This window comes from Calidris pugnax, unplaced genomic scaffold, assembly GCF_001431845.1.
Source record: "Calidris pugnax isolate Ruff unplaced genomic scaffold, ASM143184v1 scaffold44, whole genome shotgun sequence".
NCBI lineage: Eukaryota > Metazoa > Chordata > Aves > Charadriiformes > Scolopacidae > Calidris > Calidris pugnax.
The window spans coordinates 49,723,252-49,749,004 of NW_015094506.1; the positions used below are offsets into that span (position 1 = coordinate 49,723,252).

The 25,753-nt window shown below is 38.7% G+C and overlaps 1 protein-coding gene across 1 annotated transcript in view; it reads right to left on the bottom strand.

Moving 5' to 3' along the window:
* The window catches only part of SEMA3A (sema domain, immunoglobulin domain (Ig), short basic domain, secreted, (semaphorin) 3A), a 241,125-nt gene that overhangs the window by 38,225 nt on the left and 177,147 nt on the right, over nt 1–25,753 (bottom strand). The window contains exon 7 of the mRNA XM_014964076.1: nt 20,835–20,954. Coding sequence (XP_014819562.1) covers nt 20,835–20,954 — 120 coding nt within the window. The remainder of the gene's footprint in view (nt 1–20,834; nt 20,955–25,753) is intronic.

A 25,753-nucleotide genomic window follows, 5' to 3' on the forward strand; every position in this document is an offset into this window, starting at 1 on the left:
GAATCTCTTGTCTGAATATGCTGTTTTTCTAATCTTAAGGTCTTAATGAAAAGGGTAGAAAAAAAATCATCCAACCGAAGTCTAAATACATTCCCAAATGGTTGAATGATTTGTTTCTAGTGCAATGGGTTTTGTAAATCACAAGATATCAAATTCTAAAATAAATCACCATATTATCAGGCATCAAAAATCTAACTTTACATTGGCCTATGAAGATACTGTGGGGAGTCCCATTTGAGTCAATAGTATTGCTGATATAGTACAGGTTATATAAACTTGCCCTCGGTTAGCATATTGTTATTCTTTTCTTTGCCTCTCATAATTTTGCAAGTGAACCTAGAAACAGTAAAAGAGTCCAGTATTAAAGCAGGAGCGATAAAAGAATGACAGAAAAATAGTTTAAGAAATAGAAAATATGTGTTTTAAAGAATTCCATCAGAATGGTAACAAAAGAGAGGGGTGTGTGGGGAAGGCATATATGACTAATGTTATATCCAGAGTGCATGTGAATATGCTTTGTATACATTTCTTACCTGTGCTCATTTGGGATGAATTCAGACTTTTGATTAGTTATTAATAATCCTAACTACACCCCTGAAAACAAAGTGGCCTCACAGCCCCATATTAGAAGAGATTCATTGTACATCATGGAAGAGTATTTGTTGAATAACACTGGTATTTCTTACTGAGCAAACCTCAGGCTGTTTCACCATCTGCTTAAATCGATATATTTCAGTCAATAAAAGAGTGGTTCTTCATGTTATAAGGTCCTCGCTCTTGTTACCTGGTGCTGTTTGTTTTTTTTTACCCTCTTCTGTATTAACAGATTTGTGTCTAGGCATTGAAGCAAATAAAGGAAGAACAGGCCACATGTGCTCTGTTACATATAGAAATAGACTCATTTTTGTTGAGAATTAATATAATGATCATAAAAGCAACATCATGATTATACGTGTGGAGAGAGGGAGAGAAACGTAGTTGATAGTTTTGTAGGTTATAAAGCTAAGAAGTGGGTGGTGTGAACCAGTGATCTGTAGTATGTTCTTTACTGTTTCATTAGCGGAGGAGCTGTTTGACTTGCCCGAGGCTTGATGTACACTTGCATTTGACTCCAGGGCTTCAGACCATGTTTGCAACTCGCTGTTTAGGGTCATGATGACTCAATCAGCCAGATGGCCAGCAGTCACGCAACACAGCCCTCTCCATGGACTACCTAGCATTTTTGTACTGCTTTTCTTTGAGGAAGGGAAGGGAGATGTTGTCCACAGATGAGGGACTTCTCCTTGACTCTCCTAATTGCTCACCCATGCAGCAGAAGAAAGAATGTCATCCATGAATGTGTATGTTCCAAGTATTGAGACTGCCCTGCCTCACCCTGCAAAATTAAACAGGTTCCGTATCAAGCGGTCCTCATGGGAAGTTTAAAATTATTCAGTCAGGGTTGACCTATTTCATACATTCAACACAGACACAAAAGCAGCTCTGGAATGAACTTCAAGCAAGTTTTACTGAATGGAAAGTGGGACTTTGATCCAATTGTAAAAGTCACTGCACTGCAGCTATTGTGGACAGATAGGATGACTTCATATATGAAATATTGGGTATTCTGCGACCCTAAAACTGTCTCCAATCTGTGAAGTGCTCAAAGATGCTGTTACAACAGTTCAACACTTTCTTGTTTAAAACCAGTCTCCCATTGGCTAAAAGTCCAGAAAGCAGGTTTTAGGAAAATGAATTAAAGAAATATTTTGCAATGATTCATTGCTTTAAAAAAAAACAACACAAGCAGACAATGTGGAAGAGTGCTTTAAAAAACAGCATACATCAAACAAACATGTCTGAAACATGTTTAAGCATGATCAAAGGAGAAACAAAGCCACAGCATAAACATGATCAAAATAAAATTACAGCTAAAAAACTCTTCTCTGATCTTGCAGCCAACGTGAACAGGCTAAAAATAAAAACGTAGATTTTTATTGAAAACAATCAGCTCCAAGAAGCAGATTATTAAAGCACACACCTTTTTCAGTCTCCTTTTTCTAGTTGTCTTGGCTGTGGGGCTATTTCTCAGCTCCCACACGACACCTTCCTAGCGCCACTTTTTGTGTGCCCTCCTGCCATTACCAGCTCTGCAGACGTTTCACTGGCAGCAGCCCATTAAACTGTCCTTCATGAGAAATCTGGCTCTTTATGGAAACGACACCTTGGTCCAGCTGCCTTTATGATTTATATGCCATTGTTTGCTTAGTTAAGTAATGGAAACATGTTTTGCTTGTCTCAGCACTTCAGGTTGCGAAAAAGCTAAGGAGGAAAATCGATCTACGTTTGGTCTTTTACAAATGTTACTCTTTAGCAGCAACAGCCATACCCCCCCCTCCAATAGCAAGAAAAAATAAAACTCAGAAATTGGATTTCTAAATTAATTGTATTAGCATTTTAATGAAGATCTATAAACTTGAAGGCACAGAAATTACCTTTAGCTGTCAAGATTGAGGAAACAGGGGAACAGAAGCTGGGGTCATCTCTTCATCACTTGGCAGGAGCCAAAGGGCAGTTCTCTTAGGAAATATTTTGTAAAGAGTTTGAACTGGATGCCCCTATTATTGTATATTTATGGTCAAAATGACTAATTTATCAGTTCCAGTAAGAAAATTCTAGGAAACTAGGGAAATTTTACGCTCAGTAAAACTGCAATTGCTATAATTTAATGAAAAGTCCCGGGGAGTGACTGGGCCCTGAGGAGAGGAACAAGACTAGGGAAGCTGAAATTAAAAATTTAACAACAACAAAAATAGACAGCTACTCAGGACTTCATAACAACATACAGTGCCCATCCACTGAGACCCAGCACAGAGACCCAAGAACTGTCCTCAGAAAATCTGAACTTGCAATCACAGTGAGCTCTGCTACCCACAGAGAGGAGGACTTGCAGCACCAGTCACCAATGTGCACAGCACAACCATCTGCCATGGGCATGTTCATCAAGGTCACCGGAGGACAAAGCTTTTAATATATGGTGATGAGAGAGCTAAGTTGGTTTGTGGTTTTACACACTTGATTGTAGTTTACAAAACACCAAAGCTTTTAGCGGTGTTCTTCCAAAGTCACTTCATTTTAATTCTTCAACTTTCACATCCCTTTTATTGCTGATGACTCAGGCCAACACAGCCGGGGTCTCATGGATTCACTGGTTGCAGTGAAGCTCCTCAACAACACGGATGGCATCAGACCACATCCTCAAGGTGGGAATGCTCTTTGCACAAGGGATAACTTGTGGCTATTATGGAGCTAATATGAGGGGTTTGTGGCAACTTATTGTCAGATGCTGACATGGAAGGTAAGTCCCGGGAACAGACCACAGAGTAGAGATGTGATTTAAAGACAGTGTTTTCAAAGCCATGGGTAGGTGGAGGTGGATGTGTGGCGTGCAGACCGCATACGATTGAGATGTTAGCAGCTGTCACAAGGTCACTTGTTGATGTTGCAATGGAAATTCTCATCAGAAAGAGTTTTATAGGCTGGTGATATTTATCAAGCAGTTTGTCTTTGAGTCAAGCCAGACTGACACTGAGGAATGACAATCTTAAAATAGTGTGTTAGTTATGACAGTTAGTTTTTGTTCTTAGAAGTCATATCCTGTTTTCTTCAATTTTTCAAAGAGTAGTAAAAGAAATATTGGTGACAGATTATAATAGGGGTTGAAGATTTAATTAAGGCTGCTTGTAATTTCAATTGCATACATATTCCTTTTTTCTTTTTCTGATTCAAAACTCTTTAGAATTAAGAAAATCTCTGCAGAATCTGGCTGTTTCAGTGTTGACTTGTGAGAATTTTTTTGTGAGAGAAAGACATTACAGATTTTCAAGGATGGAAAGTATTAAAATAGTATTACCATATCACTGTCCCATCATTTCAATACATGGATGTAACAAGAAGACACACATTAAAAAGAAATGCACAAAGCTTTTACACGTGTAAACTACTCCACATCCCAGTGCTACTCTTACATATACAGCAAGAGGAACTTAGTCGTTGAGGGTTTTCAGTGTTTTGACCTTGAGTGTTATCTATGGATCATGCTGGTTGAGTGAGACCTTAAATCTGAATTCAGTGGAAGTTTTTTTTAAGGAATTACAGGTTTATAGTAGGGGCCAAGAAGGGCAAGTGTAGTTTGGAAGGCTAATAATATACTAAGGTATTTAAGCTGGACGGTGGCTGTATAGCAATAAGAAGTGAAGAAGGTGATTGAGCTCCCGGGTGAACTTCCAGAAGAGCCTGGTTTCCTGGAAAAGCAGCTGGGCAGGCCGAGGGGAGGAAAGGAGAGAGCAGCCCCCGCTCGCCCTGAGGGGCTTCCCCGCGGGGCGGCCGGGGAGACCGGCCGGGGGACCGGAATGGGGACCGGGGGGACCGGCCACCTCCCCAGGGCTGCAGGCTCAAATGTCCTTGAGGGGAGCACAACCTTAATTTGCGGTACTTAACACCTGTAAAGCAGTGTGAATGAGCCTCCGAGTACCAGCCAAGGCTTAAATCTCCAGGCAGTGCCGCTACCCCCAGATCTCTTTCTCCTCCGCTGCCTTAGAGGCACCATTCACAGAATCACAGAATCTTCTAGGTTGGAAGGGACCTTAAAGATCATCTTGTCCAACCGTCAACCTAACTGACAAAAACAGACACCCACACAACAAACAAGGAGCATCATCACTAAGCCATACCTCCCAGCACTACATCAACCCATCTTTTGAACACCTCCAGGGATGGGGCCTCAGCCACCTCCCTGGGCAGCCCATTCCAATGCCTGATAACCCTTTCAGTGAAAAAATTTTTCCTAATATCCAGCCTGAACCTACCCTGGTGCAACTTGAGGCCATTTCCTCTTGTCCTGTCGCCTGTGACTTGAGAAAAGAGACCGACCCCCATCTCTCTACACCCTCCTTTCAGGTAGTTGTAGAGAGCAATAAGGTCTCCCCTCAGCCTCCTCCAGGCTGAATAACCCCAGTTCCCTCAGCCTCTCCTCATAAGACTTATTTGGTATGAATATGTCTTGGGAGTAACATTTTAGCTCACGCAGGAAGGGGAAAGAAGAAAATGTTGATCTCTGATGCAATTATCAGTTTCTGAAGCCTTTGTTCTAAAGAGACAACAATAGTTTTGATTCCCTGTAAGGACTAATTATATGGTGAAGAAAAGTGAATACAAAAGTTCAGTAAAATTATAGCTTAATTCTCAACGTAAATTAGATTTCTCACAAAACAATGCTTATGATCTACCCACCCTATTTAATTTAAAAGAGGTGATTATTATCTCTTTACAGAACAACAACTAAAATTAACACCTCTTTTCCATTGCTGACTATGTTTTAAGGTGTTGCATATCTATCAACACAATTAATTTTGAACTGATCTACTTGTCCTTCAGAAAGAGCAATTGAGCAACTGAGAAAACTAGTGTCCTTCATAGAGCAGAAAGTAGGGCTTGCAGCATATTGTCTCCATTTAGAAATACTTTCATCTCAATTTTCTGTATTTCTTAAACTCTCTGCAGAAAAAGCTAACGAGAGTTCCAGCTAAAAGTCTGTTTCTTCCTCTCTCAGTCATTTATCTGAAGTTTTTGACATTGATGCTTGGAAATAAAAACATTGGAAAGCCTGTGTCTTAACTGTGTAACCTACATCTTTTGCGCTCTGGATGAGTGACAAAAACTAAATACCACAGTCTTTATGTTAAAAAGTGATGTATTAGGGGAGGAAGTGAAGCATGGAAGACAAAAGAACTTTCTGATTTGGGGTGTTGCACACTTTCAGCAGTGTCACGTTTTGGGCCCGCATAAGCCCTGAAGATTCACAGGTGGAGCACAAGTCCCTGGAGATGCCCAAGCAGTTTATGGTAGATGACCCAAAACTCAGAAACCAAACCTGTTCCTCTCCACTAATGTGATTTTCTCAGGCCTTCCAGAATGCTGAGAGATGCATGATTATGTCTTGGTGGAATATTCTTCCTCTTTGCAACTTGGAAATTAGAGGGTACAAGAGAGTGTCCTGAAGGCAGAGAGAGCAGAACATGCTGCAGCAACACCATCAGCCAAACTCTTGACACAGCCTGTTGCAGGAGACAAGTCACTGGCTGAGTGTGAGGAATAGCTGGGGACTAACAAGGTAAACACATTTCACTGCAGGGAAAGTGGGACAGCCTTCAGCAGCATGATTGGCAAAAGCACGAAACCCAAAACTGAGCAACAGTGGTTTGACAAGTATGTCTTTAGCCTCCATGTCTCCTGAGACCTGTATTTCCTGAGACCTAAGATTTCTCTGTGAGCTCCACACAGTGCACAACCCTGTCTCCAGCAGAAGCTTTTGTACACACATATATTGCTTTTTTCTGCCTATGATGTGAACAAATACGGCCTTTATGTCAAAAATCATCTATTTTGAAAACAGGAAGAAAATTTCCAAACTTTGTCCTGCCAGGTTCAATTTGAAGTGTGTGAGAGGGGTTATGTAGCTGTAAAAACAATCTCCTCCATAACGTCATGTCAAAAAGCTGGACAGGACTCTGCCATCATCTCAAGTCTCAGTGAGGGATGTTCATTCATCGGGAAATGATCATCAACCCAAGCCAGTTCCCACGGAGTGATCCAGCAGAAAACACTCCTGTAGCAATTTCTTAACCTATCCAATCTCCTGTAATTTAATTTCTTTGTTAAATCCTTTAGATTTGGCCACAAAACTGGGGTCATATTGTCAAACTATGAGAAAGGTTTTGTTGTTATAATTAACTTTTACAGCTAGTGTAAAGCAAGTCGACACAAAATCCATTAAAGTAAGATTAATGAGGGATGGCAGAAAAGACTGAAAAAAAGGGCTGGGTGAATGACTGGTTTTAACTGATCTGTCAGTGTAGCACAGCAATATAAAATGCAGTAAGGCATCTGTAAGCGGAAGCAAAACCCCTCAGCACAACCTGAGGTATTCAGTGTGATAGCATCAGTTATGACAACCTCTTTCAGTAGTCATGTGAGCATAATTTGTGATTCCAACTTAATTTAGCTTCAATCAACATAAGGTATTAACAAGGATTTGTACCCAACTGAAATAATGTACTAGTTAATTGAGGATGTGAAACTTAGGGCTGCTCATTAAAAAAAAAAAAAAAAAAAAAAAAAAAAAAAAAAAAAAAAAAAAGAAAAGAGAAAGTATTTAATAGCATAGGTGTGATGAAAACCATGGATTTGCTTGAGATAGACTGAAATATCTTACAACATTACCTTTTGCACTGCTCTGTCAGAAAGTTGTTCTTCTCAAACTCTGTTTAATTGGTATATACTTTTATTCTGTACAAAGAAACCCTCCTTTTTTTTTCATTCACTGACAGCATTTCAGAAATATTTGATGTAATTACTGTGACTTTTAAGAATTAAAACCTTCTTAGAGTAACATTGTATCAGACTCAAAATTTTAGCATTTTTAAAAGCAGTAAGGAAAGAATTCGCAGCACACACACTTACGGTACATAAACAGCAGGGACAGGAATTAGCAGAAAATTTAGCGCAAGTATTTAAAATTAATAAAAGTATGCAATGCAGTAAAAAATGTATGGATCATTTTTTAAAGAATTCTTTCCACTGACAGGTCTGTCAAAAAAACCCCACTGGAGGTATGTCAAATATGGAGCAGAACTGAGTATTAATAATGACAACCCATTTACACAATCTTGTGAAAAAGGCTGATGACTCACTAGTCCATGTAAATTATCTCATAGGAAGGTTTTGCACCTTTCCCTCTCAGAGCTTTTTCTGCCTTCAGTGGAATTTCCTTTAGAGAAACAGAATAGGAAACAGAGACCAAAGTGGTGGGTAAGTAAGTAAAGAGAGCTGTGCCCTGTGACTGTCAGATTTTACAGTGTGTCAAATGTTATCATAGAGCCCAGGAAATATGATTAATCTCACTGACATCAGTGGAACACTTTTTGCTATTTATAAGGGCATTGAATTTTGCTCAAATGGCAGTAAAAGAATCAATAAACACCAATTCTCTGATATATGGCCATATTCACGGATAATGTATTGTCGCTGAATGCTTTCAAATATTTCATAAGAGCTGCGGAGTGAATGGGAAAAATATGTAATCCAGTCTTTAAAATAACTTTTCTTCTGTTTTTCTGAATGATCATCTGTAGAAAAGCTCTGTCCCTGAAAGGTTATCTGGCTTCTTCTTATACCAACTCATCTAATAAAATCTTCCTACAAATCTTGCTGCACTTACCTGAACAGAAATCTTTACAAACCTACCAAAAAGAAATGATTTTTTTATATATGAACATATGGTAAAAATACTCTTTTCCATAACCCAGGAATCTAACAAAAACACAGGCCAGCCTATCACTTTAAAAGGTAAACCAGAAAGGGAACTATGTTGTCTTCTTCTAATTAGTAAAGCTGCCACTTTACTTGTGCCAGCCCTAAGTGCTCAGGAACATCAAATTATGCTGGATGTTGTACAAGAGATGGTCCTCTCAAAGATTTACAATTTAACCCCTGCCTTTGAAAGAGGTAATTTTCCCTGATAACACTGTGAGACGTCTTGCCTTCCTAACGTGATACCAGTGATATGGACCTGAGAACAGAGGGAAAAAGAGCTAAAGAAGGCATGTCAGCTGGGAGCTCTGCTTCAGCAGGTTACTCTCAATAGTCTTTTTGGATATGGAAACCTTCAGATAACACTGCTGCGACTGAGATTGAGATTCTTAAAAGCAATGTTACAACGTTTCAATGATATAGCCATTCATTTGTAGACTATCACATCATCTGAGGCATTCACTGCTTCTGATTATCAGCTCTTAGCTGGTGAATGCCTGTATACCTACACATATCTGAAATGCTACCATCTTTTTTACTGTATGGCATGTAAAAGCACCTATCTACACATTTAGAAAGCTATTCAACAAGGATAGATTGATATAAGTCCATGGAATCCAATGGAATAGCAAAGGATGGGATGCTTCAGACAGCACTTTGCAACTTAAAAGCTGGGAATTGAAGTTTGAGATAAGTAATAAAGGACGCTTCAAAGATCAAGGGGAAAAATTAGTGCCACTTTGGCAACGCAGCAAAATTGGTAGTTCAGAATCTATTGCACTGTGAAAACATAAATGAGGAACCATTTGTCAAGTTTTTTTTTTCTTTTTTATCTGTCCATCATATCTGAGAACTGTCATTCTGTGAATAAGGTATTTGGGGCTTCTTTGTTTATTTTCTCTGTGATTTAGTCAAACATGCTACCTTTACAAGTGAAAAAATAACTATCCATTTGTCTCTCCCATTTGTCCTCTTCCTGTTCTCTCTTCCTTACAACACAGTCATGAATAAGGCTCTAGGGGCTAAATGATGTGGGTGGTGACATCTGTTTCACCCTTTTGTTTTGCAGGTGTTGCCTGGTGGAACCTGGGGAGCAACCCAGTCAAGTGGCTCAAGTGGGATGGGAACAGTATCTATCTTGGAAACATGGGTTTGCAGAACTAAATGAAGGAAAATCACTAAAAGATTTCGTATCAGTTAAAACCCTGAAAAAGATGAAAACTGATCTGCTGGGAAATTACACGCCATATTAAACGTACAGTTTTGTAACTAAGTGTTTTCTCTCCTCCTCTGTTTAGAGGTTACAGAGATTTTAAGACGTCCTACAGTTACAGCACAAAAGACCTGATTTGGTATGATATCAGAAATAATGAAACTATAAAATCTGCAAGGAATTAACAAAATCTGAATTTAACTACAACCGATGGTTTATCTACATTTCTTGATTTTACATGCTCTGTGTGCCTGCCCAGTCACAGTGTTAGGCCCTGTCCTGCTCTAGTAAAGTCAACAGCCATAAGTCTGCTAAATACAGAAGTTGGAAGGTATCCTCAAGAATGGAGCTTAATATTAGCTTTGTAATTCTTTGCTAGTGTGACTTCTGAATTGTGCTCTTGAACTACCTGAATGTGCTATCAGTGTTTTAAATACATTGATGTTTCCACTTTGTTGGAAAAATAGGCTTTTAATACAAGACAGTATTTAGCAATCTAGTACCAGCCATCAGTTTGATATCAGCCGTGACATTATTTAATTTTCAGAATCACAGAGGTTAAAGTTCACTGAACTATAAACAGTTGGAAACATGGAGTGTAATCCCAAGGCACAGCTCTGCACAAGCTGTAATTTAAATCATATTGCATGCTAAGCTGAAAAGGCAGTGCAGGTCCCAGGGGGCATGAATAAATCTGCAGTCACTGATTTGCCACACACATTTGTGTTGGGATTCTGTAACTGTGCAAATGTGATGTCTTCCTTTAGTGCAGAGGACCTGTCATCTACTGAGATTTGTAATTAAATAACCCAAAGAACAAAAGCAATTACTTAGCCTTACAAGCACTCAGACTGGAATTTACACGATTTCATGAACAAAGAGATGGGGAAGTTATGGAGACAGAGAAAAAAGGAGGCTTTGAGTCTGCAATTTAATTCACCTGCGTCTAGTGCTAGTGGAGATTTTAATGTATAGACCAGGTATTCACATACCTGGCTTACTTTGAACTAATAATTCCGTCATCACAAACTCCACTCTGAAGTGGATGTTCCTCCATCTAAGGAGCCAATTATGTTTCCAGCTGGCTACGTGCCACGTCAGGTGCCGGCTTTGAGCAATCAGTTGTGTTAATTGCAAGCAACACTGAATGCCTTTTGGGACAAGCAATTCACGGTTCAGGAATGTTAGTGTAAAGGGGGTTAGGTTCAGGCCCATTACCAGGAACAAATCACAAAGTTTGTATGGGTTGCAGACTAACAGTTGTAATTTTATGGAATGGGGGAGAGAGGTAGGAACAGACTAAGGGGCTGTATCCTCACAGCATTAACTCTGCTGGGTGTCCTGGACATCTCAGCTACTTGGTGGTGTGGTGGCTATGTGGTGGTGGGAGCCCTTCATATTTTAAGCTCAGCTGCCCTGTCCTCTCATTCCTGTGGTTCTGTCAAGCATTTTGATCCAGGCCAACATAATCAAAACATTGGCTCAAGAGACGACTACATCAGCTGCCCATGAACACGGTCTCCTCCACTTTTGTTGGTATTTTCCTTCTTTGTATTTGTCATACTGGGAAAACAACAATTAAAAAATGCATAGCGTTGTTTGATGTAGAGGAAATATATAGTCTAAGGGAATAAATAACAGTGAATGCCATAAATTGTTATTGAAGGGCAGAGTTATACATAAAACAGCCATTGAAGAAATGAAGCATATTAATGAAATGAGCTGAGCACTGCAGTCAGTACAAACCAGTAGATCTTCCTTGGCTGCACTGGGGATATTCTCATTTATTATCAGCTAAAAATCTGGCCTGTGGTATTTTTTAGTGTCTAACTTTTGTGTCAGTACCCGAATAACAAGTTTTAGCTAGTCTATCTTTTCACAGGGGTTGATTTCTAATATGTTTACCCATGAGTTGTGGCACCAGCACTATTTAAAAGAAGAAACCTGCCCAAATGTTGGAGGTGATGAATGGGAGGCTTGGATTGAATCATTAGAGATAAAGGGAGTTAGTGTGTGGCAGGGAGGGGGAGGAACTGGTACAAACCTCAAGGTCTGCAGGTGCTTAGAAACAGCGTGGAGGCTCAGGAAGTGTCTCTAATACCCTTTAGAGGCTCAGTCCCTGGTATCCCACATGACTGTACAAAGAAAACTTCTTAAAACAAAGCCATCTTATTTCTCCCTTTAACACAGACTAAAACATTGCCAAACACTTTTTCATCTGAAGCTGTGAATTTCATTAAATTCAATGCAACTCGCTCAGCACTCTCTATTTTTGTGTGGCTGAAACCTCTAATTCTCCCCCCACCGCCCTGCGGCCAGCATGCTCTAGTCACATCACACTTAACCTTTGCCTTGGCTTCTCAAAAAAGAATTTGTTTCACACTATTCACGGCTTCAACAGTTTGGCAAACTGCACTTGAGTGCTGCGCTGGGCCTTTATATTGAACACACTAATCTGATTGTTTTTCCACTCTACAAACTTTGGGTCAACAATCAAGCTGCTGCCAGAAACTAATTAATTTGCAAACAGGCCCCATTTTCACAGGGGGAGAGCTTTTGAAACCTATGTCAGCAGAGCTGGTCACACCATGGTGACATGCATTGTCATGGCATCCACTTTTCTGGGTAATTCTCCTCACTAATTTTTCACCACACACATGAACTCAAATTACCCAGTCAACAGTAAATCTCTATTGAATGCCCACCAAACTCTGAACGTGGTGGCCTGAGAAGAGGAAATTGGTATTGACAGGGTCAACACTCATTAAATTGATGGCTAGAGCAGAAGAGGAAAAAAAAACACAACACAAGAACATAAAAAAAAGATTCAGAGGTATGTCATATCCCAATGAAGGGGGCTGTAACAGACCCATTCCAGCTTTGTTTAAATCAATTAGTATTCTGCTGTGTGATTCCCTACAAGCAGATTTCTGGTTAACTTTCATTGAAAAACCAGTTGGTTACTTTTGTGAACAGGAAAGGAGGAATAATTTGGTAGCTAAAAGTCACTGTTTTTCAAGCATCAGAGCTGTGATGAGCCCTCATAGAGATCTCTGAGATCATGGGAAACCTTCTCGAATTTTCAAGGCTTATAACACAAAGGCTTTGTCTTTGGCATCCTACCACCCAATCTGAACTTTCTTTTTCTTAAGCTTATGTGGATCTTTGCAAAAATAATAATTACAAAGAAAAGCATGTTGTATAATTTAAAGTGGGGCCTACACCAAAAGCAAAGCAAAGTGCACGCTACACCTGTCCTGGACAAATTACCTTTTTTTCCCTGTTGACATTCATCTCTAGGGCAAGAGGAGAGGCTTCCAATGAACTGATGTATGTCGGTAATGTGTTTATATTTATACATATATGTATAGATAGAAATGGTCATTTTAATCATATATTAACTGAAAGTACTACACAAAGCTTTCTAGTAGAGATTTTCATCACAGCTACCTCTGCTTGAGTTATATACTCCTTATCGCCTCCCTTATGCAAACAGACCATCACTTTACAAAGCTGTCCATTGCCAACTCTACAAGTTACCCATTGAAATAAATACATATAAATAAAAAAATCCTATTTAGTTAAAAAAAAAAAAAAATCATCGTTCCAGAGAACATAGAATATCACTGTGGCTACTGGTAATCAGACAATTGCTGGTGTTTATTATTCACTATGAGAAGGGTACAGAGCTGGAGACATCCAGGAGCAAGAGTATGACTCCTGGAGTGTACTCATGCAGCTGGGTTCTTACACTGCTGAAGGTGGCAGATAAGACTCAGATTTATTAATCTAAATCCATGTCTATAAAAAGCAGCTCACCTGGGTCATCAAATTTGATTCTGAACACCCAAGCAAGATCACCCAATTTGCCCTGTACAGCCAGGTGCACTGACTTTTATCTAGCATGTAGCTAGGGCTTGTTCTGGCTCAATTGTCCAATTTCCTTCTAAGAATACTCAGAACATTGATGATGGGAAGGGCTACACTGTCAGGTCTCACCCAAAAATGAAGGTCACCAGGATTTACTGAGTCACCACTGACGTAAACTCCCTAAAATTTAGCAATTCTAAGGCATATCACCAATAGATCAATTCAGTGTACATAAGTGAGCATAGATTCCCAAGCAGGCAATCAAAACCAAGTCTCTATTTAGAGAGAGACTATGCACTGATCTGCTTGGGACTGGGGTCATATCCCACAGTGCTTGTTTTGAGAGCAATTAATTTACTTCCTAAAACTGTACTACATGCAGCAGACAAACTTCTCTGGTCTCCAGTGGAAACAGTGCACAAAACATTGAACTCTGAGTTCCCCTGTTATTTTTGATCTTATATGCTCTATAAAGAGAGTCACAGTATGAATTGCAGCAAAGCATGGCTTCCAATCTACACTCCCAGCTGTTACTTTTTGGTGTGGATAATAAGGCTGACCAAGCTAAAACCCATAAATGAGCCCATGGTTAACCATGTAACATATATATATCCTAAGTCACGCATTCCTGAACTAATTTCTGTCCTAACTTCCGCAAGCATATTGTGGCTATAGCTCAGACCAATATGTTTACTGATGCAAGTCTTTTTACCCCGGGTCATGTTCTCTAGAGTGTCAGGAAGTCTTCAAAATGTGCAGTCAAACCAGGGGAATGTCTCATTCTGCTTCATCTTTCCTATGCGTTTTTTCCACTCCAGCTTCAGAACTTACCCTTTGGCTACATTTACCAATTTTTCATACCTAATCACAACAAAATGTCATCCACAGCACTGAAATTTGATGAAGAAAATTACCTAACCCTATACTGAGGGAAGGTGGAGAGAGAGAAAAGACCTGTTTCCTAGAAGGATTTAAAATAATTTCATTCATGCTACTTGGTGGGAGGTTAAAATTTTTCTGATTGTCTTTACCCACCGTCTTCATGATCTTCCTCACATCTGGAGGAACTGTAAAGCATATTCTCTGACTGGTACTTGGTCTTTGATTTCCAAATAAAATGCTGCTTTTACTTTGTATAAAGATACTGGGAGCAGTTATCAGACAAGATGAGTCAGCTGGTTCAAATACACGTGTGTCTTCTGATGAAGTATTCAGCTGGACCTATGCCTTCCTGAGTTGTAATCATTTCAGGTCAGTACAGCATAAATGTCAATTAATAACATTAAGAAAGAAGTTATTATTTTTGAATTTCAGAAATTCTAGATTTCTTCCAAGAGAAAAAGAACGGGTTGTAATAAAAATGTATAGAGAAAAGACTTGTTAGATTGCAATGAGAAAAACAATTTAAAATTCATATTCAGTCTCTCAAATTTGGATCTACAGACTTAAGGGAGAAAAAAAACCCACCACCCTGTAAATTGTGTTCGTATTCCATTCTGTTCACATTATTATGCCACCGTCACCATAGTTTCTGAGTACTTCCTAGCACTGTGTTAGGTGACATTAGCATTTGTCACACATGGAATTTATCACTGTGAAATTATTTATTACTATTCTTAGCAATGAAGATAATGGGAAAGGGGGTGGGAGGGTGTATTGAGTGAGAAATGAGATTTGCATATATGGACATGTTTTGCTCCTGCAAGGGTCGGAGTTGTTCCTGCCTGTATAAGCAGCGATGGGAAAGTGCAGAACTTGGTCCATGCTACAGCCTGCATGATAGGAGATATCAGCTGACTAATTTGGTTCAAATACAGAAACGCATATTTTAAATGCAAGAGAACGTTAGGGGTACTGGGGGGGAAACACCAAAAGAACAACAACCAAAAAAAAACCACACACAAGAAAATCCCCTCACTGTTTTTACTGGTTAGGTTGTCTACATATGCCCTTGTAAACTTATGGGAGTGCAGACCCGGGAGAGATTTCTTAGTCTACTCACTGCAGTCCCTTGTAATGTCAGGCAAGCACGCTATATGACAACATGTAAAATGATATTTAAGTTCCTCTTAAAACCAGCTAGGCTGCCTCACTGACTACTTGACTACTTCTATTGGGCATCTTTTTCTAATTTCATTCCCCCCATGGTTTAAGACTTCTAATCTGAAGACTAAATATATTCATATGCAGTTCATACCCTGCCTTTTTAAAATGCCTTTTGTTTAAATAGATTTTTCCTTCCTGGAGATTTATTGTATTTGTAGCATCTATCACCTCCTTTCTTCAAGAATATCGCAGATGTACTTTATGAAATAAACCTTGGGTACCAGGATGGTTGGGTTCTGTGTATGCTGGCAGGCTGGCCATTTTCCACATCTGTTTACTTTTGGTGGCATGTATTTTAGTACCTTCTCTACATCTGGATTGGGAATGTGTAGGAGGTGAGCTGGAAAGTGGGAAACTAGAAAGGCATTTAGGGACAAGGGAGTGGTACAGGAGAGGGAGGTGTCAGTGGGTACGTATAGGTGGGAAAAGGGTTTGGTGTGAGTAACCAAATTATTGATTCAAATATGCAGCAAATGAACGCATCCAAGTCTCAGCAAGAGTAGTTGCAAGAGAACAAATATTCATTTCCAAGCATCTTGACACATTTAATACATTTTATTACAGAGGCAAAAGTCCTATAAGCTAGCTGCAATCTTGTCTTTTTCTTGCCATACATTCCTCTACTACGCAATACATATATATTCAAAATTATGTGTGTATGTTGCCAGTGCTGGGACATCTTACAAATCGCTATAAGCGGAAACGACATAAAGTGATGTCTAAAGTTCTGTATGAATGCCAGGAGAGTATCAAGTCCATGTTTTGTGCCTTGGAGCCTGTGAAATTTAAGAGGTCATTTTCTTTTTTATTGAACAGTCGCTCAGCTTCTATAATTCTCAGCTGTTTATGTAACTGTAAAGTAAATATTACCAAGGACAATAACCCCAAGGGACTAAGCACAGCTACTACCCCACTTTAAAAATTAAGCCATGGAAAGTATGCTAAAATAATATCATAGAGCTGGTTTAAACCCATAAAAAGTAAGGAAATTCCAAGCCAAGGCTGAAAATCCAGACTGACAGTCTCTCTTAACCCCAGGTCTAGTAAAGAGAGTGAGCAAGGCCAGCAGTATTCCCTCACTTTTCTGGGGTGCAAACTAGATTCATAATGCTATCTTAATGCAGCTTTTGTGATTTCATTTCCTTTCAAATCTTCTGAAGCCCAACTCTGTTTTGCTTTTAAAATAAATGTTTATGGTTATTCGCTTTACAAAATGTTAACAATTTAAGGCCAGATCCCCTGTGCTCAAGTCAGGGAAGATGAGAGCGGCTCCAAGATTTCCTTCTACTCCCTTAATCTTCAGCTTGGAAACTGCCTTCAGTACATTGATTTTGCATCGCTTAAGCATTTGCTTTGGTACACTGCACTGCCATTTCTGCCTTCTTGCCTCCAGCCATGCCCTCGGCCCTTGCAGGAATGCTGCCGTGGACACCGTACAGCAAACACTGCACACAGTTCACCAGGGAACTGCCCGGTACCGGGGAAGCTGCTCCGACCTGCTCCCGCCTCCTACTCCTCGTTCTTTTATTGCTGAAGCAGTTCACAGAAGCACAGTTTGATCTACGCTTTCTTGAAGTAACACGAGCTCCTGATGGCTCTGAACTATAAGAGGCAATGGCACATTTAAAATAAAAGATGTTTTTTTTGCCTATAGGCAAGACTGTGTAAGATATACGTGCAACATCAAAGCTCCTCACAGTAAAGCTGGACAGGAGATGTTTTTTCAATTTCAGGGTGTTTTTTTTCTGAGAGTTCAACACTGGTCGTGACCTTCACTGGGACCAAATAAGACTGTCAAAACTTTTTGTGCAGAGGAACTCCATGCACTGACCAGAGGAGCCAATAACATCCAGGGTGAGCATGTACATGGCTTATAACAAAGTACATGATTCAGTCTGGGGCACTGAACTGCGGCTTTTCATATCCAAGATGACTTCCCTGAGCACCAACTTATTTTACTGTGTTTTGCAAATGCCTCCATGTGACATCTGGCCAACTCTGTATCAATAATTAAATATACACTGCCACAGCGACTGATGTATGGTTCCCTACCTTCTAGATGAATGCCCAGACTACATGGCTATAGAATCAGTCTCCCTTGCTTTATTTGGCTTGGTGACTGTTTAATTATTTATACAAAATGAAATGTCTTTAGAAGCCTGTGATTATTTTATATCCTTAACAGACTTTAAAAGTCTTTAAGAGCTGCTGATCAGCACCTTCCCTTGGGCCAGGAACAGTTCAAAGCTCCGTTCCCAGCAGCATTTAACTTCTTAGGAAAGGTGGAGCATCTCCAAAAAATGTCTGTGTGATCTCAGTAGAAACTCTGTGTTCATACTTAAATCCAAAATACTTAGTCGCTTTGTGCAATGTTGTCCTACTTTTACACCAGTTTAGGATGATATTTAAATCTGCAAAAAATTTGCAAGTTCTTAATGTCTTCTCCTCTCCATTTTTGGTACCTAACAGCTGTGTTTTCTACATAGGTTTTCAGCTCTGACCTTAGCCTTAGTATGCGAAAAGTAGGTTCAAGTTCCTGCTCTCAACAAAGTAAACATTAGCAAGGACTTTATTACTAGTTGCCTCACTGCTTAGCTATTAAACTCCACAGGGATGAGGGTTTCTCTTTGTAAGTTCAATCAGAACTGCTGTTCTTATCCAGCTTTCAGTACATGTCCATTAGAACAGTGGGTTTTAACCTGAGGCTGAATACAGTTTAGAAAGCAATTAGAAAGCACTACTACGTAGCAATCCATTTAGTAAAAGACATATAAGGGTCTGCAAACTTAAGGTTCAAAACTAGTTTATACAGATCTTTAAGAAGGTAGACTACAACTCATCCTTCACTGAGAGCTTATTTCATTAAAAGTATATTCACTTTAAATATGTGCAAACACAAAACTTCTTTTACAGTTATACTTGAAAGAGACAAATGATAAAAGAAAAAAAAAATAATAAAAGGACTAGCATATCTGTAGACTTTCAAACACAAAGAATTATCATTTTTTTATTTCCCTGTTAGATGCAGAAATTAGGAGTACTGTGTGGAAAGGCTGCCAGGACCTTATCACTGGGAAATTAACAGTAAAGTCTTAGAGCCTTTAACAGGAATGTTGAAGTGCAGATTTTAAGCAAACCTTTCCATATAAGGAATGTACACTTATTCAGTTGCAATGGAGAGATAGAATTCAAAAATGTACTTAAGGATCATTGTCTATTAAATTATAGACAGTTATGAGAATCATTTCTTAAGGCCTCAGTTTGATTCTTACCTTTTTTTAAATTAGCTTGAAACTTTTCATACAGGAATATAGTGTAAGATGTACACTGAGAGTGGAAAATCATATTCACCCTGTACTACAATAAATGCTGCCCATCTACTTTTACGCTCATTTTGTACAATACTGAAATTCTAGAGATCTTGAGGTTCATCAGCTCTTTATGTGCAAGTGTCTTCTCCTCCCCATCTCGAGCACAGTGCAGTTGTGGTTTCTGCACCCTGTCAGATGTAACCTTAGTGCTAATTTGGGAAAAGCAGTTCTCACATTTAGTGCTGAAAGACTGATAACCGAATCCACAAAGGAATGACACATTTTCAGCGATGAAGTACAGGGGCTGTGGACAATGGCTGTGCTTTCCCACTGCATAAATCCTCCTGACTCAGCTGTCATTGTGCAAATCTACTGCACAAAAGCAGATTTTGCTTGCATGATTGGACTTTATGTCATCATGACTATCATAACGAAAGTGGGTGTTCTGTTATCTTTAACATATTGTTACTCCACCAGGTACCAGGATAGGTGGATATATCTGTAGACCTTGTACTTTACTGTCTCCTGAATTCCAGAAATCTTTTCTGCTATTATAATAATATAAACCAGTGAACAATATTTCTGGGTTACTGGGTGAGCTCGGACTGTAGAACTGAAATGTGATAGACCTGAATCTGTCCTGACAGTAGTACACATGAATTATGACAAAACTAAATTTAACAAGACAAAAATCACATTCATACAACTTGTCATTTACACATTTAACAGATACACATATACAATGCACACATCTTATATAGAGTTGTTTATCCCACCTGCAATAGCACTTTGTGGTTTTAATTATGAGTTAGGAATTGGTTTTGTTACAGACTGTAGATACAACTAGTATGATAGCCAGTATGATACTAGAAGTTCCTGGCTGTAGCTAATAAGAAACCATGCTGTTAGACCACAGTCTCTTCTTACACATTAAAAATTTGTGTGAACAGTTTGGCCTAAATTGCAAAACCACATAAGAAAGCCTGGACCTCAGCACATATATAAATAATGTGGCTAGGAGTGAAAAATATCTAAGAACAAAATACTTTGTGAATTCAAAAACAGGAGTGCAGATGCAAGCAGTGTGTACAGCAAAAGTGGCTAGTCAACTCTTCAAAAATTAAAATATAAATTAACTCAGACTAACTACAGTTAGTATTACTGGCTCACTTAAATCAAATGTCAGCTTTTTCAGATGATGAATTGTCATCATACCCAAAACGTTCATACCCTTGTATAGCTGCAGCCAAGTGTAATTCCATTTAAGCTATTGGAATTTTGACTTCAGTAGAACTTGGATAGAGTACTCAGATGCATTTTAAAGTATTTTGGTACATGAAGCCAAAACCAGATTTTCTCTGAAACTATCCCTCTCTCCTCATAGAGACAAATAAACAGCTACAGGCCTGATTAGTAATATCCATACAAAAACGCAAGCTATTGTGCCTTGTTAAACTACTGAATATTTTGTAACCCTAATAGCTCGGAATGCCCAGGACCCCCGTCACTTTTTCCAAAGTATTGACAACTCTGGCCTGCACAGGAAGCTCTGCTGATTCACTTTCTGCTGGACTTTGGTGGCCAGTGTCAGATTGCCTTTAGTCTCATAAAAAACTAAAGTCTGCACAAGTCACAGTCCTGCCCCAGGCTCTGTAGCTACTTTGTGTTGACGTGTGGCTGATGTCTCCACAAGCCTCGAGCTTCTGTCCAACTTGCACTCTACAGCAATCTGCTCCTGTGGTATGACTGCGTTAGCCATAGTGTCTGTATATGTTTCAAATTTAATTGCACTCCACAAATCTCAATGTAATTAAACCAAAAATGCTTCTTTATAAATCACTTTTGATTAGTTTAACTGGTTTAAGACAAAATTCTGCTCCAAATAAGAGAGGGGTATATACGTCACAGATGTTGCTGGAATGAAGCTGTGTGTTAGTCTTTAATGACTAGATGAATGTAACTGGATTAATGTACATTTTACATACCATTTAGCCACCGAGAGTCATGCTGCTCTGTTCTGATTGGATGGTGGTGCCCCAGAGTTCGGAAAATGGCAAAGTCCCTGCCCATGAAGTCTGCTGCTGTGCCAGAGTACAGTTCTCCATCTGTGGGAAGATGTAATTGTAAGCAACATTTCTCAATTTTCCAGTCATGGTAAGTCAGAGAAGGCTGTCAGTCCTATGTTTATATTGCGCTAATAGGGATAACAAGAAAATTACAAAGCAATAAGCCATATGCAATGTACTGTCATTGAACATACATGATTAGACCCACTTTCTCACTGCAGAGCTTAACTGTAACCTCTCTCAAATGAGCTGCATCTCCTGACTGCTAGTGCAGCCACTTTTCAAAAATATATTTGGATTCTTAGGCCAGAACAGTGACAGTTTGCACACCTATCCCTGACATTAGTATGTCATCCCCAAAAAACCTACCTAACTGTGAAGTTACACTGTTTTGAACAGGAGTTTGGACTGGAAATCTCCAGAGGTTCCTCCCAACCTATTGGGTTTTTGTGACTCTGTGTTGGGAATTGGAGAGTCCAGCTCATTCATGTTCAGTTCAGAAAGTCATCAAGTCCCTTTAATTTTTCATATAGAAACTGTATTTTGGTTGGGTTTTTTGTTTGTTTGTTTGTATTGGTTTTTTGTTTGTTTGTTTGGTTGGTTGGTTGTTGTTGTTTGGTGTTTTTTTTTTCGGCAAGCAAATCCTCAGAAAATAGTGTTTTCTACAGGAAAGACAGAACATGCCCTTCGCCTCCTGCCACTTTGGTAACTGTGATGCTGGCAAAGGGCAAGAGCTAAGGGAGAGAATAAATGAGATCATTCCCTGCTACCCTGACCCCATGCATATCACAGTGAACTAGTGAATTAAAATTGACCTGTAGTACTTATAAGTGGCACATACGTAACCTAGCTGGAGATGAAACTCTTAATATTAGAGTCCCAGTGTGCCTCTCCTCAGCCAGTTAGAAGTACCATGGAGGAGGCAGAGAGAGACACAGTCTAAATTCAAAGGACCAGGTCAAGTTAAATATCTGTCAACTAGTAAAGAGACTAATAATAATAATAATAATAATAATAAGTACATAGCAATCAGACCCACAGAAAACAACCAGAGAGGAAAGAAAGACATGTATCTCTCTGGTATTAATGTAGTGTTATCTATTAAATTACTCTGAATTCAAATTGCAAAAAATGCATTTTTTTTTAGGACTGTGCCCTTTTACACCATGTGAAATGAGATACCCCACCCTTTATTTTTAATATGGAATTAAAAAGTATTATTCCTTCCAACTGTTGTTTTCAAGCTACCCATCTTAATCAGGTCTTCTGTGAAAAAGACTAGTTTGATGAAATAACTCTTTCTTTAAGTGAAAGTAATAAATTTTTCATGGTCATGATGAACTCTACCATATCCTCATTTTAAAGCATCCTTTAGGAGCAAGTTTATCTTTTTCATGGCAATTTTAGATATTTCCATGGTGGAACAACCATGTCCGAGTATGCCTATTAGATGTCACTGGCATCTTTTCCCCAGAACACTGACACCATGAAATTATGAATTGAACCTGCAGTGGCTCTGTACCATATGGTAGTCATGAAAGTCAGGAAGGGTGAAAACATGATAGCGGAAAGGCGTGGAATTGAATGAATTCACAGCAGAGATTAGAAGCAAATAGACCAGTCGTGCCCAGCAGGAGGTGTAATCAGAAGTGAAACAGAACAGCATATCATTAATTAACAATTTATCATTCCTCTATGTCATTTTCAACCTTTTTTTTTTAAAGGGGATACAATCACTTAATTATAGTGATTATTATGTACAGGATATGCAGCTGAGATTTTAAAGCACATAAAACCTTTTTACTTGTGAAAAGGTCTTTGATGCTATGCTTAACCTTTCTTTAACCTTATCTTCATTTTCTTGTCTTTCAGTCTCTAGTGAGTTCTGATAAATCAATACAAATCAAAGGGGGAAAGGGAAAAAAAAAAACAAACCCTATTTTGCTTCCAAGCTATCAACAGAATTAAAGGTCAATCAAGAAAGAAAAAAACCCCTATATTTAATATGACATTATTAAAATTTAAACAAATATAGCTCAAAAACTCCTTAAAATTATATACTTACAATATTTAAAATTGTAAGGGTTTTTGGCACCTCAGTTTCTAGCTCAATATACAAACGCCACTGAAAGTAACGTATCTTCCAGGTTTGACTCAATTCAACCTGCCTTTTTCATGCTATTAGGCTCTTATGGCTGGTACTTTTTCATCAGTGGTGAGAGAGTAACAAAACAAAAAAAATTTTGAACTGATTTGCTGTAGTCATGCAAAAAGGGGATTTCAACTTGTCCCAGACAGAAATACCAAGGAGTACCATTTATTTTTGTAAGGCTTTAGATAATTTTTGCTAAATTCAGGGTGAGCCTCAAGTCATGTCCCAGATGTGCACATCCTTTGAGATAGTACTATTTAAAAGCTGTGTGAGGATTTTTGCCTCCTGACTAGATAGAAGTACATTCATCTTTGTTTCCCTATGCAGACCTTCTTTTGGACTGAATTTCACTCATTACTGGTCTAGAAAAGAATTCTTTTATGTCATTGATAGTCTTCACCATGCTATTTCCATTTTAGTAGTTTTATATGCGCTTTTTATTAAGAAAGCAGAAATGAACCATTTGAAAACTGACAATCATTTCTCAAGAATGAAAGGGGAAAAAAAAAAGTTGTCACTTTGTAGTTCCAGTCCAGCAGCATAAAGCAATGAGTGTGCAGAACAAGCTGATGGCTCTCAGAGGTTTGTTTGCATACAAAAAAGCTCTATGTTTTGGACACAAACCACTTCATCCTAAATGAGTAGTGTGTTGGCATATGAGTGCAAACATGAATACATATATGGACTTCACTAAATAAAGAGGAAGCAATTAAAGTCCACAGTAGTCCCTCATATGTACTTAGTAGATAATTTCTAATAAATAGATTAGTAAAGTTCTTCCTTGGTAAGAAGCTATTGTATTTCAAATTACATTGATCTGTATCTGGCAGTTTTAAGGCACTTAAACTGATTTAAAAAAAAAATATTAAAAATTGTAATTCTTTTTTTATTAAATATCAGTGAGACACAGGAACATAAACAGCTTTGAGGATTCTGGATCATCAGAGCTTTTGAAAATCCCAAAGGGTCATTTCCTAAAGAGCAACTGACTGATAATGGGACAATACTGTCTCCTTTCCTGCGATTTTTTCAGCTATCCCAATACAATTGCTTTAGACTAATACATTCAGTGACAACTTTCTCCTGTGATTACATTATTTGAAAACCGTGCTGCCGGTGATTTTCCTCCTGCTCTGGAATACACACTCGCAGTGCAGAGGGACTGCTTAGTCTCTACATTTTCATGCATTAGCCAGCTCAAATGGAGGTTGTTTAGTTAGCAGCACATAGATGGGAATGGCTGAATAATGTCTTACATTGCTAGGAACTAGTTATATCATGTTCCCAGCTGGCGTTTACTTTAGAGTAGAGCAGCAATAACTACCTTTAATGAACAACTCTTTAAAAAATAATGAAAAATGTTTGCAGGTGGATGGAACAAGGAATGTATATTAGAAAAATATTGGAACAATTTAATAATGATGAACTGTTTGTTTGGGTGGGATTTTTTTTTTTTTAATATTATTGATTTTTTTAGAGGAGAGAGAAATCTGAAGTTCCTTTTTACACTTATAAAAGTTATTTCAGCTAAAATGTAAAATGAGAATCCTGAGCACTAATGGCTATTAAAGATCTTAAGTTACTTTTTTTTTTTTTTTCAAATGAACCTTGGTGTTTTGCCCGAATTCCAGCTTGTGTAATTACCTTTCACTTATCTAAGATTTACCTTCTAGTTACAGAGTCAAGAACATACTCTTCTTCCACACTTTGCAAAATCTCTGTTTAGTGTTTCTGATGAAGAACAGTGGTTATTTTTCCCTCCTGTATTTAACCGTATAAATTATTCTTACTTTTCAGCCTTTTATCTTCCTGGTAGTTACATCGTGTTACTAATTATAACATTGCATTTTAATGAGTGCTGGGTAATTGCTTTACAGAGTTGCCCTCTTGAACTTAAGGTAAACCATGGTTGCTTGTGAGGACAAATACTTCTGGAACACAAGGGGCCGGGAGTAGGTGAGTTATCATTCAGCTCAGGAGAAGAGAAGAAGCAGTCCATCCATGTTCTTCTTGGTGTGAGGCATTTGTGGTCAAGTGGCCTTCTGGCCTTCATGGCCCTATTCACTGCTCCACTCCAGTGCTACCTACTTCAGAGAGCAGTTAGACAAAACCTCTCCATGTAGTCATTGCTTGGCCAGTTCATTCCCTGTTCCTCACCTATTTTGAGGTGAGGAAATTATTTTTCCTTGGGTCATCACTTTATCATAAAATTTATGCTTTTTTTGGCAAAAATAAAAGCATGTAATTGTGAACCAGTAGAGAATCTGGGCACTTTTGGAAACACTTTTGGAAATATCAGGGGAACCTCTGCAGTAAAGGATTGAAGTAAATGTAATGTTATAATCAGTAACAAAATATGACTGTGGGGCAGCTATGTGGAGGCAGAGAAGAAAGGGTATTCATGTTCAGGATGTGGGAATGCTAATTTTAGCTTCAGCTTGAGTTTTGTGTAAGTTACTGAAGTAGAAATTAGTCACTGGCTTTGAGTGTTGAATTTACGCCATTTTCTATAGTGTTAATATACCCATGGCTGTAATTGAAGCCTGATTCAAAACAAAATATCATGCTCAGTCTACTGTTTATTAGGAGGAAAAAGTCTACTGTTTATTAGGAGGAGAAATACATGGAGTGAAAATTATAGTGATAGAGAGTAGGCTCAAGAAAGCAAAGATGTTTTAAAGACATG